At 41.7% G+C, this 18,488-nt stretch overlaps 1 protein-coding gene across 1 annotated transcript in view; it reads right to left on the reverse strand.

Annotated features, from left to right (window-relative positions):
* The window catches only part of nell2a (neural EGFL like 2a), a 68,886-nt gene that overhangs the window by 19,543 nt on the left and 30,855 nt on the right, over positions 1-18,488 (reverse strand). The window contains exons 13-15 of the mRNA XM_084017055.1: positions 13,192-13,317; positions 4,567-4,689; positions 2,831-2,926 (exon numbers count right to left, since the gene is read on the reverse strand). Of these exons, the coding sequence (XP_083873181.1) occupies positions 2,831-2,926; positions 4,567-4,689; positions 13,192-13,317 (345 nt within the window). The remainder of the gene's footprint in view (positions 1-2,830; positions 2,927-4,566; positions 4,690-13,191; positions 13,318-18,488) is intronic.

The raw sequence follows: 18,488 nt of genomic DNA on the forward strand, positions 1-18,488 counted from the left end.
CGGCAGCCTCATTCCGCATCCAAATGCGGAGAAAACTCGCTAACCCCCTGGCCTCTAGCCACCCATCTCTCTCCTCGCATTTCCCATTCCATCACTGCATCTGTCAGTTTCTCCCCCCCCCCCAACATATCTGTATCTTCCTTTCCACTCCACCTCCTCTCCCCACCAGTAGAGCAGCATATCCAACAGAACATTAACCTCCATACATCTCTGTGAGCTTCTCCAGTAGACACTTCCCTCAATGGGAGCTCCTGTCACACTGTGAGGAGACAATAAGATGGACTCCCCCGCCTTTCACGCTGAATGACTGGTGAAATCTCTAAATGGTGCCAGAGGTTTTCGCCCTGTAGCATGAGGCCCTATGTGGTGGTCCAGGACTATAAAACCTGAAGTACAAATACGCACGCAGGGATGGTAGCTGTAGATTGAGCGGGAGTCATATTGTGGGAGGGAGGAGAGAGATAGACACACACTGAAGCAGCAGCTGTGGTGACAAACATCTTGTCGCCTGAGGCACGAGGAGCGTGCAAGAGATTGGGCGTGCACGTGAGCGTTTGTTTGTGTTCCCTTCCCCGCACCTTGAATTCTAATCAGCCTCGATGATGAGCGGAGAGGATCCCAAAAAACAGACTGATCCCCGAGCTGCCACCCTCTCATCCTCTCATGGTGTGTTGGGCCAAAAAGACAACTCTATTAATGACAAGAAAGTGGTTTGCAACCAGTTGTTTTTCAGTCTCATCTTCAAAGGTTGGTGCTCAAAAAAATACAATAAAACAGATCATTCACTTCAAGCGGTTCTAGTTCAACAGTTCTTGTTCGCTTTCTTGAGAAAGAGGTGAGAAGATTGATGCCCCGCTCACATGTTAATTCATGTTATGTACGGCTAACCCTTATGCTAAGGTAGAAATGTCAGGTCGATATCACAGAAACCTGGACAAATAAATGCAAAAGTATGTGCATGGCTGGATACCATTACCTTTTTATTTGTTTTTCGTATTTATTTCCAATAAACAAAAAAACTAATGAGGCAGGGCTTCTTGTGCTTCTCAGTGTCTTCTTTTCTATTATCTGTGATATAGTATTCATTAATTTAGCATATGGTTTTTAAGGGGGAGCTGAATGTCACCAAAAATTCTTAAATGTACGACTTTTAATGAATATAATTCACAGTCATTGTGTGTGATTGTTTGAATGGTGTGTTCGTCATGCTCTTGTTTTTCATGTAGCCACTAGAATAAAATATAAAACATTTAAAAGGCAGTGTGCTTTGACTTTTTTAGGGAATGTATTCCTTTTTTTGTGGAGAAAGATATAAATTATTTAAGAACAAAAAGCTAAACTTGATATGATTGATCTGATGAAAAATAGAAGTGTGAAAACAAATCATGCTACAACAAAGAAACGTTCCTACAAATCGTACTAATTTGTAGAGCTTTTGAGATACCGAATGATGAATCGAATCACCTTGGATGAAGCTGCTGTACATTCTGTGAGATTTCTCCTTTGATGGACTATTCTGACTGTTTTTTGAGACGCGGGACACTCACAAAAGAGAGTAAAGTGAGAGAGGGAGACAAAGAGAGAAAGGTGGGGATCTAAAACACTATGGAAGGTAATGAAATGTGTGATTGCCTGGACCATGCCATTACTAAGAGACGAGGTCCTTAGAACCCTCTCTTGCTGCAAAATGGGGAGGAGGATAAGTCATTATGTTTAGGTGTGTTAACACATTCTCAGTACACACACACACACACACACACGATCCCCCTTTCTCAGCGTCTCATAGCAGCACCATGAGGAAATTCATTTACTTTAAGGCTGGCAGTAAAAAAGATGCCTCGTAAAAAAAAGGTCCTTTATGTGCAATCAATACCTGGGCCAATGAGCAAGCAGCAAGGCTCAGTTTGCTTCACTCAAACACAAGCGCACACACTGAGGGAACCGTCATGACTTGACTTTCTATTAGCCCTGCCTGCTTGTCTCCTCAAGGACACTCCGCGAAAGGTTGAGGCGGGTTATGAGGAAGGTGTTGCTGCTATAGATTAGACGTACAGGGTGTCTAGCTAGACCGGGATTACAGCATTTCTTGGGCAAATCACCAGCACTGCAGGGGAAAACACACTGAATAGGGTGCAAAGCCCCGACTCTTATCACAACGTTGAGTTTGACATATTTCTATGCACGAGAGCATGCCGTGACATGGTCTTTGCTATAAACACACACAGACCTGACACTCGGGGTTGAGATATCACACCCTATCATGGTATCGTGCATCAGGAGTTTGTGCAGTTGTAATTTGGACGTGGCACGGTGCCTATGAGGAGGACTGCCATGCTGATTACTATGGGCGCTGATATGGGGTAATTCCCTTAGTGCTGCGACTGCAGTTCAAATCCTCCATCGGGCCATTGGAGGAGGTACAAGCTCATTATTCACCACGGACCCACACAGTCAGACACACACATGCAGCCACAAACACACACACAGTGAAAATAGCAGATTGTGAATACCGGAAACATCTCTGTATTTACAGATCAGCTGTTTTGTCGGGGTCAGAGCTGCACAAAGTACTATCACTGCCTTTTTTAAACAAGAGCCCATATCAAGATAACTCAAGCAACAGCTGCAATCTTAAATTCTTAGTAATCTCCCCTGCCCGTTCCTTTTGTCTCTTCTCCTGTTAGAGCTGAAGAAAATAAAACCCCCCCTCACGTCACGTCACCTCTTCTTTCCGTTCCACGTCCCCTTCTCGCACATTCAGTCAAAAGTCTTCATTGAGCTGTTTTATGAGGAGAGAAACGTAGGATGGGGAACTGAAATTAACTCTTACCTGTCTCGCATCTCTTCCCACTAAACCCTTGCTGGCAAACGCAGTTGTTAGGTGAGATGCAGGTTCCCCCATTCTGGCACAATCCGTCACACATAGCTAGAGGTAAACCGGAGGAGAAGAGCCGTTACTCACGAAGACAAACGAGCATTAACTATGCAATTAGACCAGCAGCAGCATATGTATTTGCATACAGAATAAGAGCTAATTTGGTGAGGTGATTCATTACCGGCTCTCGCGATATTATTTCACATGATTAATGCATCTTACCAAGGTTAATTCAAAAATGTTCATTATCCATGGGTAGACTGTTAGTTAATGTGTCCCCCAAAACACAGAGAAGTCATTGAAGTTGACAGGATGAAATGGAAATAAATGAAATACATACACACATTATGCAGTTTCCCCAGAATAGAGAATAAGACATAAAAAAAAGAAAACCTATCCAGTAAAAAGAGCACCACACAGTGCTTCACATTTTGTTAAAGGGGCACCCCAACAATTTAGCATTGTCAATTAGTCGAACACAGAAAATGATCAGTAACTATACTTTGATAGGCGTTTAATGTCTAAGATAGAGAACTGTTCATTTGAGGTTCTGGCCTGTTGCTCGGGGAAAAGAAGCAATTTACCAACACCTTGTTCTTGTTGACATTATGAGCCCGGGAAGACAAAAGTCTTCCACTCCTGATGACAAGTCAACTGATTGTTAGGCGGAAGATCGGTGCACTTCCCCTTTAAATTGATTTCTAATCAAGGGATAGATTAATCAGGTAAGGTCAAATCAAGTTCCTATAGTAAGACATGGACTACAAATTGAACAACACACACACACACACACACACACACACACACACACTCACAGAAGCACTTATTAAGGCTTTTCCGTGAGTATAACCACAATAAGGTTTACATGGTGATGAGATTTGGGATAGAGTTGGGAGCTAATGTGATGGAACAGACTAGCGAATATAATATTTTGCCGGACATCCATGTTTATTATTATTTTATAAGATTGATTTACCTTTTATTTTCACAACAAAGCACAGCAAAAAGTGTTCCTCATGTAAAAGGGAAGGTTGTGTGATGATGTTTGATACAAAACCTTAATTACGAACAGATTGTACCGTGAAACCAACACTGAGAGGACGACTCCGGTTTAGACTCGTGTGTGCAGTTACGCTCCGTAACATTACCATGAGCAATAGAAACAGGCGTGTTTAATGGTCTCCCTGAAGAGAGGACACTGTTTATTATGTGATTTACGTGACATTGAAGATGAATTCCATTTCGTCTTTTACTGCTCATTATATGATAATTAAATGAGCTCAGATGAATGTGATCTGACAGTGTGTAGCATTTAGAGGGATCAATTAGCAGACATGGACTTTAATATTTATAATATGTTTTCTTTAGGGTATTATCAACCAAATTTAAGAATTGTTGTGTTGTGTTTTACCTTAGAGTGAGCCATTTATATCTACACACAGAGGGGGGACCTCTTCATGAAGCTGACTGCCTTGTTTCTACAGGAGCCCAGAACGGACAAACCAAACACTGGCTCTAGATTAAGGCCTTTCGAATTTTTTAAGGACTACACATTTGCTTAAATTGTCCTTTATTTCTATGTAATTCTTCCGGATGAAAGATTCTTATTAACTTAAACTGTGTTTTATGGCAGACTGTATTTGTAGAAATGCAAAGTTCTAACTGTGTCTAACTGACATGGCGGTGCTTACCTTTGCAGACCGTCCCGTTGCCCGTGTAGCCCGGCTTGCAGGAGCAGCTGTGGCCTCCGACCATGTTGAAGCACAGGGCGTTCTCGTCGCAGTTGTGAAGCCCGCTGAGGCACTCGTCATGCTCTGAAGACAAAAACAGCACAACAGACGTCACTGCAAACAAGCTCGTTAGTCTCACGTGGATTTGTAAAATACATAGCATAAAACTAGTGGGGAAATGTAGCAGTGAAACTGTTTCCACAGTGGTTTCATCCATAGTTCAAATCTGTCATTATATTCCCATCTGCACACTATTACTATAAAAAAAAAAATTGATTAAATAAAACTGAATGTTTATTTTCCTTGTAAATGTGATGAATGATCGCACCCAGCTGGTAATTTATTTTACTTTCCATTAAGAAAAAGCGATTTGAGGCTCAGTCTTGGATTAAATGACTTGATAGTTAGACAGCTGTGAGTCTGGTAATAAGACATCGGTGACAAACAGCCGACTGGAGGACGAGTCATTTCTCTATCTCCCATCGTGATCTGTCATGAAAAGCTGTTTCAGATGCTTTGCTCTAATTTGTTGTTCTTTTTTTGGCACAATATGTGACGTGGAACGGTCTGAATGATTCATCTTAACTGCTGAAAATGAGCTGCTGCATTTGCACATATATGTATACATCAATACGTTGTTGTATTTTTGCATCTATGAGCCAGCTGGCCTTTAATGTGAGGGTTGGACAATGGCAGAATTGGCCATTAAGAACCAAGAGATGTTTTTTTTCTTTTCTTTTTTTTTTTCTGTGAGTTTCACACAAGCATTGATGAAATGTCCCCTTAGGGCAACGACTCCTAAACTCTCATTGCTGGTGCTGTTGTGGAGTTTGTGATATGGTTTGTTATGAATATCCCACTGACAAGCTTGACTAATGGCTACAGCCAATAACAACACACTGTATCCAACTGGCAAACAACAAATCTCTTCCCCTCTATCTGGGCAGGAGATTGAGGTGGCAGCATAAAATGCAATAAAGGCCTGGAGGATAATCTACTTCTACACAAATCCCAGTACAAATAATGTTATAAAACCACAAAGTCAGTGTGGACAAGGAGCAGAAAACAAATTTAAACAAATTGCAGTGTGTGAAAAAAATATGAGGAAAAGTGTGAAGTCTTCACATATACAGGAAATTCAATAGTGGGTGACAGAGAAATATGAGTTACTAGAGTTGCAAATTCAAATATATTATTTGTCATGTATAAAAAAATATTTAAAAGGTAATGGAGCCATAAAGCCAGATTCTATCTGGTGCAAATCTGCACAAGCACATGAAGGGATTATAATATGGGTGTGGGATTATAAAGTCATACAATGTTAAATATGCACGTTAATGTGTCTGCACAGAGTAATGCATGTTTCTTAGACTAATTACCTCACGTAGGGTGGAAAAGCAGCGTAAATAATGGTAGTAAGTAGATGGATGGCGGATAAAACTTGATTTATTACTGTGGTCTTCTTGCCATTACACAACCCACATCTTGTATTACTGTCATAAACAGAAATATTAGGGGAAATTCTATGCTGTTGACAATTTGAAGCTGCAGATTTTCTTATTTTTTTATGATCAGATCAGACCCTGGTGTTTATGCTTCAAATATTATTGTCAAGAAGCTGTGAGCTCATATAAATGGGATCTGATCTCTCTGAAGGCTGCTGGATGCGAAGGCTTTACCAGTTTGACATTACATTTTGTTTGGCTGTCAAAAAGGTGCATGTCATTATAGCTTGTATGATGCCAGACACCACACCTGACTCTTTTTGAATAATTCCTAATTTTTCTGTTACCATCAGCTGTGTGTCAAACGTGCATCTGACCTTTAGCGCTACAGCGCTGAATGTTTAAAATCCTTAAACTAGAGTCCTTCACACTGAGCTGACTTACTGAACTCCCTTCGTCTGGATGTCTTCTATGTTTTTATTTTGAATCCCTGCTGAAGACAAGAAATCGCATCCGATGCTGACTTAAGACTTTAACTAAACGGTTGTACATCATTTAAGCCCTCTCCCCTGCTGTATGAACATGCACTTTAATGTATGCCCTTCGTCTGCCCATGAACACAAAGGCAGATCTTTATCCCACTGAGACACACAAAAGAAGAATCTTCATCTATCAGATTTTGGAGATTCACATAAATAATGCTTTCTGATAAGTTGTTCGCCGAGCAGCGCATCAGCTGAAGTGCAGAAAACTTTCTGGACTTGTTTTAACCTTCTGAAATCTTATTTAACAGCTATCTATCCCATCTGGACATAAAAAGGTGCAAAAAGAAACACACAAAAAACCCTAAACGAAACAATCATGAAGTCTTTTGGCAGGAGAGGTCTCTCTCTAACAGTATTTCAAAAACGACTTTTATGGAAAGTGGAAAAATACTTTTTTTTGACTCTTTCTTGTTATTGTAATGAATTTCGGGGCCACGCTGTGCTTGGCAGGTGATGGAAATACAATCATTTCTCACATTTTGTTCAGACATTACCCAGATCACAGGAGCCTCCCTCAACCACAGAGACACAATATGTTTCTATGCAGTCCCTACTTAGGGGTAAATCCCCCCCCACAACTTTTCAACCGCGTGCAATTGAAAAAAGACAGTGACGTTCGAGGCCTGAAAGACGGCACCTGAAGGGTGAGAGGATCAGAGATGTGAATGCTTGTTGCCGGAGACCTGAGCCGCATCATCTATTTCCCTGCCATCATCCAATCCATTACATCTCCCGAACAGACCGAGGGCTCATCCAAATTGAAAGTGACATTGTGATGAGCTCCTCCATCGAGGGTGTGATGTGTGTGTGCGTGCGTTGCGCGTGTGAGAGACGGATTGAAGGGCACTTAGGAGGGCCTGCCGCTCCGCTCGCACATGCACACACACTCACCTGCTGTTGGGCAGAATTAAAGTCTGCTCATGGGCATATAAAAACAGTAATAGGAGCACAGGGGAGAGGAAAGAGAATAAGGCGGGGTTTTCTCACAAGGTCACATCTGGCAGCGTGGGGAACAGCCAGCCGTCAGTCTGAACAGACAAAGCAGCAGAGCCACCAGGTGCTCTCCGTGTGTATTATCACCATGACCCTTGAGTTTAGCAGAGGTTACTTGTAATTTCGGGGTTCTTTTTTTTTTTTTTAGGCTTATTACACTGCTGCACTCTAAATCGAAACCAACTAAATCCCTAAAATGTGTACGTGTGTGTGTGTTTGTGCGAGATAGGTACTTCAGTGCTGACTGCTGCTGCCCAGGCTGTAGACAGATAAACAATCAATTATGTACAGCCTGTCACCGGGGATCTCTCTCCGGAGCTGGCCGTTTCTCCTCCCGCTTGACTTCCCTCCACCTTCTGCCAAAACAACAGCAAGACTCAGCGAGGCCTGACCTCAGGCTGATTTCCTGAAAACACTGTAGCCTCGACTTGAACTTCACAATTACAAGCCTGTAAGGGTGATGATCTTATGATATGTATGTCAGGGAAAAAAATGTCCGCAAGGATGAAAAAGAATGGAGAAAAAAAACAACCCACGCAAACAACACATTGCAGTGCTTTCAATTTTGATTTGTTGGACAAATACAATGTCCAGCCGTTGTTTTCACACTATTCGACCGACAGTTGGTGGTGGTAACCACCAAGAAATTTGACGAAAATGTGCCGAGACAGGCAAGTAAGAACAAGACCGCAAGCTAGCAAGAATGGATAGAAACAACAGGTCTGTTTGCCCTAATTGGCTTTGCTAATGTTTCATGTAGTAGAAAATTAATTAAACATTTGGATGAGAAACACTGAAAGTGAACATAACTTGGTTGTTTACAAGAACATTTCAAAGGGCACCTTTAAAATGACAAATCCTTAGCATCATTGGCTTCCCCCATCTGCAACAAATAAAGTCTTATAAATCCAAATGCCCATGTAAGTGTTAGTTAAACAATAGCTATTTGGGTGTCTTTGAAAAAAAGACCAAAACTCCACTATTTATCTGTGGCTATATCCTTTGAGTAGCCAGGCTGAAAACCTTCTTTTCTGATCTCTGTTGTTGTCAACCCTGTGCTCCACCTTTGGCCCCTGTCCATCCTTTTATCCCCTTCTTCTCCTCTATTCCCCTGCCGTAGGGGTCCAGGTCTGGCTATCACAGGATTAGAACAAGGACACCCACCCTGCATACGCACCTCGGGCACAAGCACACTCATGTGCACCTCGCACATACACATCTTGAATAACATTCAGAGGGGGAGCACAGGCAAGTCTGCTACCTTTCATGGATTAGCTGCTAATCTCAGAGAGCGAGGAGCACCTCGGGCACTTTGGGGAAAAGATGAAGCGTAAGGGGGAAGAAAGAGGAGGAATTCTTGACCTTCAAGATCAAGGATAAAGTGTCGTCAAAGACATAGGGCAAAAGAAAGTTTTTTTTTTTTTTTTTGCTAAAGGCTCCACTGGACACAGTGCCCTGGCCGTGTCAGGACATTTGGTTGTATATTTCATTTAAACAAGTACACGAAGTCCGCGTTCTGGTCTACCACCAGCTGGGATCTGAACCTGCGACCCCCCTCGCTGCAGGTGGTCTCGATGTAAAATACAGACTTCTGTCTGAGCTCACTGACCCCCTGACAAGCCGGAGAGAAATATAGGGCTCCATGCTGTTCTGTCCAGGTTTAAATCTGCAGATCAGTCCTTAAATCCACTATTCAGCACATAAACACTGAGCCATGAAATGAACTACAGTCAACTTAATCCTCTTTACTAGGCATAGTGGTTCTCATACTGCACTGTAATGCATGCGGAAATATGACTATCAATACCGGGACATTGTTTCTGCCGAGTCTGCGACTCGTTAATTGGTGAAAGCCATTGAGGATGATAAAGATTCTCGTATATCATGTGAATGTACATTGTCAATAGGTACTGAAGGGAGGGGCAGTTTAATGGTTCCTTCCACAGCTGTAATATTTCTTGTGGGCAACTTAGAGGAATCAGCACTCCCTTTGGACTCTTTTCAAACAGAAGCAGCTGTTCATTCGCTATTAATAAACAGTAGATTCCTGCAGCTACTAGCTTAGCATCGTCCCTTTTTGTTGTCAATTAATGCCACCAGGATAAGAGAGGTGGCACTAAACTAGCATATCAACATGCATAGGAAGCTTCATTCATTTTTTTCATATATTTTTCTATTAATTGGCTAAGAGGTGAGATGTGCCTGTACTACTGATTGTGGTTCAAGTTCCATGTGAGGGTGTGTGTGTGTGGGAGCTGATAGCTGAATAACTCCGTGGGGAGAGAGCGATGGTAATGTGACTGATGCAGGGAAAAAGTCATTACATCAAGCCCCTGCATAAGCCTTGGTTTAATCACACAAATTGACTTTTATAAGGAGACGCATAGCTGTGTATTCCACTACAGTGACTTGAAGGCATTTTAATAGGAAACTACATTTAGTGACACAGTTTAATCCACTGGGTTTGGGGATATTAATCTTCATTGTGAATCTGAGGAACGAGCGCTCCGTGGAAGAAAGACAAATGAATAAAACAACAAAACTTGCCCATAGCTGAGAAGATTAGAGGGAAAACGCGGTGAGTGAAATCGCATAAGGCACAGAGGCTGTCCAAAGACAATATGAAAAAAGACTGAGTAAGCAAAGAGGTTTCGTTCTCTAAATAAATCATCAGCACAAGAAAAAGAGATTAAATATCTATTCCTCAATCTCAGTTCTAACTTGTTTATGCTTTTCAGAAGCCCGCTCATAGAAGACAGTCTCAAATCCTTAACTATGCTCTATTATTTCCTGATTTCTATTGACACGGGAAGAGAGAAACTCTTCGGGGGTCCCAGATGGAGCAGGAAATGGGAGTTTTCTCCGGCTGTTCGTTGTGCTGCTCAGTCTTGAGTCTTTCATTCTAACTCCAATGGCACGGCAGGAAGGCTGGAGCCCTAATTCCTCAGGCGTACAGTGCAGGCAGCAGCCAGCCCCTCCACTCTGCTGCTGCTGCTGAATTAGTTTGCATTGGTGAAAATTGCTTTTTTAATTACTGACAGTGAGGAAATGTTGCACGCCGTCTCCTCTTCGGAGACGATGCACACAGGGAGCTACTTAGCAACGTGTTTCACAAGCTGCGAACTGGTGAGGAACGAGGTGGATCTCACACTCAGCACTTTGGAATGACGGCGAAGGACAGAGAGATTACATTATGGAGGGATTACTGACTCATATGTTTTTATTTACTTAAGTGTGGTCCTGCATTTGGCATTTTAACAAAGCCATAACTTCACATAGACAATGTACTACAGATTACTTTACAATGGTCCTTACAACAATTACTTTCCAATCTAATACAGGTGAAAATGCCAAAAACATTGGCTGAGAAAGAACCAAGAAATTTCGCACATGATTATTTTATTCTTATAGACAGTTTTTTATGTATTTAGCCCATGAAGAGTACACGTTCCAAAATGTATTTGGACTTTCTATATAATGTTTATCGAGTGAAACGTAAGTTTTGGATCCAAGATTGAACTTTCCACAAGTGGATTCCCTCGAGCTTAAAACTCTCTGGTGCTAGAATTGTATAATTTTCGGGCTGATTTAACAATAAATGTTTTTGGGGATTAGAGGTTTAGACGCTGAGCATGAGAGGCAATTTAAAGGCCATGTTACACAAACTGCCCTTCTTATCCATGTCCTCTACTGACGCCAAAAAGAAGAGTTTGTGGACAAATGATGTTCCTCATTCCTAGAACCTGCACCGTTTTTGTAATAAGTGCTTTTAAAGAGACTATTTTCATTGACATCTATTATCATTTTATATACATCTTTTTTTTTTAAGTTAGCTTTATGTGCTTTTAAGTGCTTTTTTATATATATGCGCTGCCATCTTGACCAGGAGCCTTGTAAAAGAGATTCAAAATGTCAATGAGATTATCCTGGATAAATAAAGGTTAATTGAAATAGATAAAAAAAAATGTTCATGTTTGAAATCCGAGTTATCTTTGTTACAACTTTCTTTCCTTTGTATCCTGTCACCTCTCTACGAATAATCTAAAGGACAAGGAATAACGTATCCTAAATAGAAATTATTCATAAAAACAATCATTTGTGAAGTAGGCGAGCTCCACCTGTCTCGTTGACCTCATGGCCGAAACATCCTATGTTGTTAAAGACATTTATCCAAAAACAAAAAGTACCAAACAATAGTATGTGGTGTGTTTTGCTAACTGGCCTCGTCAACCAGAATGATGTATGGGTCTTTACCCTCATATAAATGTGTCTTCTCTGCTATAACCTGATGACAAACTATGACAAGAAACTGTTATGAACAAGCACAGCACCAACCCCGATCACCTAGAACACAGAACAGCGATGCAATCTTTTCAGATTGATTTGGTTTGCTTTTGAAATTGACTTTGGTTTCAACTTTGTTCAGGAACAAATCGGTCTGGCGCCTTCACTCACAGTCTCTCTGTTTCTCAGGTTCTCAGTGGCTTTCTTGCTCCTCATCACACACACACAGTACATTCACACACCAGATGAAGGCTGTCCACTCGCGCACACACACACACACACACACACACACACACACACACAAAACCTGGCAGAAAGTACTTTTACATGTCCAAACTTTTACATGTTTTTGTAACACAATTATGTGAATTCCTATCAAAAAGCTCAGAGTTGCAAATACGTCACATAACAACTAGTTTATCGTACAATATCATAGACATGCTACATTTTTTGACAAATCTAAAGCTTTAACAAAGTAGGGAGACAGATGGGCTTCATAATCTACACAAAGCAAACGCAACACAGAACTGATTCGATGCTTTCTCAGGCTTTTCTCCACTGCTAGTGTATGCTGAATCATAAAGTAAGGCTTTTATTGATTTGTGTGTGTTTTTATTTTAATGTTGTGCTACTAATCAGATCCAAACCAATCGGAGCAAATCAAACTGAGACATTCGTCCTTACGCATTATCAAATGAACAGGGTACATAATTCTAGCGTGACAGATTCACACACACATGCGTCCAACCCGGCGCCGTTTGGGACATAACGAACATGAAAAAAGAATGAGGGGAAGAGTGCATGGCTAAGGTTTACAGTGTAATGTGCAGGTGTTGTATGATATATATGTCTCTCTGTTGTAGCATGATAGTAGCTTCCATCTGGCACTGCACTCTGACACTGATAACTCACTAGGTTTATATCTGAATGTCATCTTCCTCTGTCCTGGAAGTCCGTGTGTCTTTTGGCCTCACAATGTATCATAAAGATATCAAACCTCCTCCAGTGTATGAGTAAGGTTATCATTTATCATTTCTAATCAGCAATAACCGTAGGTATATAAATGCTTTGAAAATCTTGTGTAGTGGAAACCTGCAGTGAAGACATATCTGCCCATTGAATCTTGTTACACCTGCATGTCTCTCCTCCTCGTCTTCACACCGATAGAACAACCAAACACCATCCATACTTCAAGTCTGCCAGAAACTCTGGACACAAAATGGCTGCTGTGGAAGCTGAGGCTCACAAAGCCAGAAAAAAAACCCCAATGGCATCTGCACTGGATTTCAATGTGCCAAAAGGTCAGCAGAGGAACTCACCTGTGCAGGAATAGTCATCGATCCTGATGTAGCCCGTATGGCAGATGCACATGAACGAGCCAGGGGTGTTAACACACATGGTGTTCTCCCTGCAGTAGTGTTTCCCCTCGGCGCACTCGTCAATATCTGAAGAGAAGAAGGAGAGGAAGAGCCGGTTTAGACGTGGATCACTTTCACATTTCTATCAAGCGAAACCAAATAGTAAACCAAAACGTTCATCATGTTTCACAGATTTCTTAAATCCATTTCTGTTCAAAGGTCGGTTTATGGTTAATTATGTCATAGATACCATCATATACAAATGATTATAATGTCCAGATCGCATAAAACTTTTAATCGGTAGTCCACATTCATACCTCAAGCCCTAAATTAATCATCGATTTTGATTTGCTCTTTAATTTTTCAAACCTCTTCAGTGACGTTCAACAGCTTCATCAGCTTTCCCTCTAGAAACCAGTCAATTGCATCATTATGAATGTAATAGTATTATAGAATCTTATCTTAATCAACATTGTCCACATTATTTTTAGCCATGGTGAAAGAAATACTTCCTAAAACCTGGTTACTTGGTTACAGTGAAATGCTTCCTAATAACATGGAGAGTGCAGAGCCACATTTACATAGTTTGTATTAATCCGACAGTGAAGAAAGGCTGGAGTTAATTGTATGTACAGAAAAGAGCTATCATTTGTTTACGATATTGTGATGTGTAGTCACAAACATTAAGCATATGTATCATACGTCTTGATGCACGTTTGTCGCTCTGATTACACAAATAAATTAGCTGGCCGTGCTTATTGTCTTGCCTGGTTGTACAAAGTCAGTGTTGATGTTTAGGAGCTTGCTGGATTTATCAAACATGTTGGAGCAGGCAATAATTGACTTTAGCTTTCATTAATTTCTAATTACAGATAAGACGACATTAACATGTAGTCACTGGTGATTTCTTGGAGAGAAAATAAGATCAGGCTTTGTCTGACTGATTTTCATAACAAGCCCTTTATCAGCAAGGCGATATCGTTTGTCTGTGCCCTCTTTCCACTCCCTCTCCAGCTCGCTCAAAAGCACCGTGGCGCTCTCTCTCCCTCTCTCGCCCGCTCAGCTGGAAAGGAGGGGCAAAGTTGGAAAGCTGTCTTTGCAAACAGCAACCGACAACGTGACTAGTGACTACATCTGAGGTCGAGGAATGTCGTCATGCTTTCTAAAAAAAGATTTATTTGGCTGTTTGCTGGAAACAAGAAACAAACAACCGTGTTTAAGTCCAATGTTTTACATCATCACCTGACTTCCGTCTATGCTAACGTAATAATAGAGCATCTTTACACTTCTGGTTTCTTTGTCTCAAAGTCATTGTTTTCTTTTGTTTAAATACCGGAAAAACGGCCCATGGTTAACAAAGCTTTAAGAGATTTTAATGCTTGGTTCTGTGATTAGTTCTATGGTGTCATTTAAAGCCTTTTCACTCCTGCCGAATGCATTCACTCTTCAAAAATAATAAAAGTGGTGTTCATTTGTGAAGATGAAGTTGTAAGTATCATGAATTTGTGTTTGCCGCAGAGTTTATTGTCTCCGATCCAACGGAAAAATCCCATTGGCTCTTTGTCAAGGGAACCAGTTCATTGCTAACCTTCGGGATTAGCCTACAACCATCCCTGCAGCAATCTATTACTCTGGCCACTGGAGGGCTTTGTTATTTTGGGGCGCTGAAAGGACAGATGCTGTCTTGGGTGGACAGTCGCGATTTACAGTACAAAAGAAATACTTTCACAGCACTGTTATAATGACATCTCCGGCATTATACTGTGGCCTAGTTTGGGTTTCTCATCCTGGGAATCACCTTGTGCAGTGTGTCCTACTTGGTTCTCACTACAGAAGGTTTCTAAAAGCTTCTACCCAGGCATTGGGAAAGGGCTATTTGTCTTCATCAGACGGAAAGAGAGGTCAAAAAGCAGAGGGTCCATGAGAGGCGGGCGCTAAAGCACTTAAGGTTGCACCACTCGATTTTCAATCTATTCAAAGTAAAGCACTCCACACAGCAACATTACTGCTTTTCTCCAGACTTCTTCTGGTCATTCAGTTAATCTGTATGCTTGGGCATACTTTTAAGTAGTTAATGATGTAAATTGAGACTGGAGATGAAGAATAATGTCACTCGAGAAGTTATAGTCTCTGCATACAAACACAGGTGTTTTCAGTTCATCTGCCTGATAAAACCTCTGCTCAGTTGGGCTCAGGTTTGCTGGAGCCAAAAAGAATAGGGCTAGTATGGACTTTGAATTGTTTTCTGTGGTCATTTGACCGATACAAAAAAAATGTTGATTGTTGTTATCATGGTGAAAACATGTCAGTGGGGCAATAGTCTTAGCTAGGAGGGTGGATGCACTTCCAAAGATAGATGGCCACAAGCATGATGATGTTTGGCCCATTTTCTGTAATCAGTGTAACATTTAAACATGGTGGAATTAGCAAGATAGGTAACTAGCCAGCTGTCCGCCGGGTAAGTTGCTAGTTTACCGATTCCACAATGCCTACATGCCACACCGGGCTACAGAAAAGTATGTAAGTCGTTTTAGTTCATATGGAGGTTAGCCGGCTACAACGGTTGCAATAGCAGCACACATACAGTACATATACAAGACACATGTATAAACACGGCGGCTGCTCTTGCTATGTGGTTTTTAATGGGAATGCCCATTCTACACTTATTCTATTTCTCTGGCTGTCTTGGCTCTCTGGCTTGTCCAAAGGGAGAGTGATCAATCAAACAGTCCAGAAAAAGAGGTCTAAAACAGCCTAAGTGAAAACACCTGTGCGGGTACACCATGGGTGTCAAAGCCTCTGTGCTTTTTAACATGAAATGTGTGTAATTTCTGTCATTTCTGAAGTGCCCATACAGTATTTGTCATATTAAGCGCCCTACACTCCCTAGGTAAATCCACACAGGTGTTTTAATTTTACCTGATTGGTCTGTGTTGCCGAGCACAGACCATACATCTCTGTCACTCTCCTGTTGCACCTGTTAAAGTCGGACAATATGCATCTCTCTAAATACCGGTAATGGTCTTGAACAGGCTAATGCTAATGTTGCGCTCTGCTGAATTTGTTCCTGGGCAGCTGTTTGCTAACGTGTTAGCATAACAACTTGATAAGCCAATGTTATACCGGGCTGTGTTTCTTCCCTGTAAGCTTCCCTGTAATTAAAACTCAGTTAGTGCAGCTTTAAGAATATCACTTTTTTAGATTGTATATTCTTCTCTCATGATTCCATATTTGGAGCCATATTAGCTGTTGCCTTAGCAACAGCTATTCCTGGGTTCCAAACGGCATGCCAAACCATTAGACAGAAGATGAACAACACTGCCAGTGTAAACAAAATCATTTTGATAATGTGATGCAACCAAATGCAAGTCGATGCAAATACAAGTTCATCCGAACAAACCCGGCTGCGTCTCGTACGCTCCACGGCCTTGTTCCCGTTGATAGTAAGGGTCAAACGGAGACGTTTTGAGAGGCGAGCTCCGTAGTCCTTGACATTAGTAACTTATTATTCATTCACTGTATTCAGTGTCTGTAAAATGCAGGAATACATTCACCCCGAATGTGTTCTGTGTAGGTGCTTTTTGCAAATAGCACTTGAAATTGAATTTCAATAGATTTGCATTGGCATTCACTCGGCTCGCATGTCCTTGGGTAGAGCGCCACCCACAAACCAAGAGCTCAGCACCTGCCTACAACTGTGGCATTCACATTTCCTTGGTCTTCTTCCTTTCACAGTTTCATCAACACGAGCTGCCTCCCGCTATTCAAGAGCTTTACAGATAAATGAATTAGACAGACAATCGCCGACCACCTATGAAAGTACGCGTGTCCTTCACTAAATGAATGGAGGCTAATTAAACCCTGTGACTGGTTTTGAGGGAGAAAGGTAGGGAGAAAAATAGGAAGTATAGAGAAAGGGCAGAAAGCAGGGTGGGTAAGGAGAGAGGAACTGAATTAGAGTCACGACGAGAAGCACTGTAGAGCTAGACAGGGAGACGTGACAGCTGGGGAGAGGGCGAATGACTGAGATAGTGAAGTGAGGGAGATACAGACGAGGACAGAAGGAGGTGGAGAGGAAAGGTTTGGGCAAAGTAGTGGATTAAACAGAAAAATATCTGGGATGAGAAAGTCTGAAGTGAAAGTGGTGCAAAGTGTGGACGGTGCGCAAGAGAATGAACAATGGAGATAGCAGGAGAGAAAGATTTAGATGGAACAGAAGAGGAGGAGGTGAGAGGACTTAACTGCCGCTGAAGAGACTGAAAAGAAGAGAACAAATTCAGTCCATCCACAATCCGCAATGGTAACCTTGAGAGGGGGTCTTAGGTGACAGCTTTCCCCGCTTTGTGATTGTCCGTGCTGCAGCCTTGATTTAGAGCCTATTAACTGTAAGACATCATCCATCCCGCCCCTGGTGACAGCGGTTACATTTGCTAAAACAATATGTGAGGAGGTGAGATGATGAGGGGCACGGCACAAGCGCGTGGGGGGAGAGTGGCCATCTCCGTCTCCATTAACGCATTCCATTTTCCTGATTGGCCTGTCACATGGACGCACGTGATGCGCCAAGCAAAGAAGGCTGGCCAAGAGTCAGCAGCGGCTTTTATCGCTAAATGGAGTGCTTGGGGGGTCAATCTTTTGTCACGCCACGATAGATGGCTGGAAAACGGCCGTCTCAACTACTAAATCAATCATAGTCACACCTGAGGAGGGTGGGTAGCTTTGTATTATTAGGACGCATGTATTTTAGTTCCTGTTGTCAGGCAAAAACTACAGTAAGCTACAGCTATTTTAGTATTAATAGAGCTATATGAAATCAGAACTCAGCCGGTCCATGCTACTACAACACAACCTTACTCAACAGTATGACTCCTATGGGCTGTGAGAATGGACTCGTCAATCTTCTTAGTATACACGTCCCTACAGCACACCCTTAAAGAGCAGGCTTACACGGAGCTGAAAAGCAATTATTCCTCACTACACATACTGGATGAGAGTTTCTAGTGTGTTGAACATCTGACCACACTGATGGGTTTGGTCGGCTGTGTTGTAACAACATCTAACAGACAGGAAGTACAAGTGTGCACCATTGAAACAGAATAGGCTACTGCACTGTTATTGGAGCTGTAGCTTTTTAATTACCAACAAATTAAACATTGGTTATTCCTATCAAAATCCCAAAGGGTTCAAATTGTAATAGCAAGTGTAGACCTGGTTATAATATGTGAGAATATGAATGGTAGACTTCACAAACACATTTC

The sequence above is a fragment of the Eutrigla gurnardus genome, assembly GCF_963514095.1.
Source record: "Eutrigla gurnardus genome assembly, chromosome: 9".
NCBI classification, from domain to species: domain Eukaryota; kingdom Metazoa; phylum Chordata; class Actinopteri; order Perciformes; family Triglidae; genus Eutrigla; species Eutrigla gurnardus.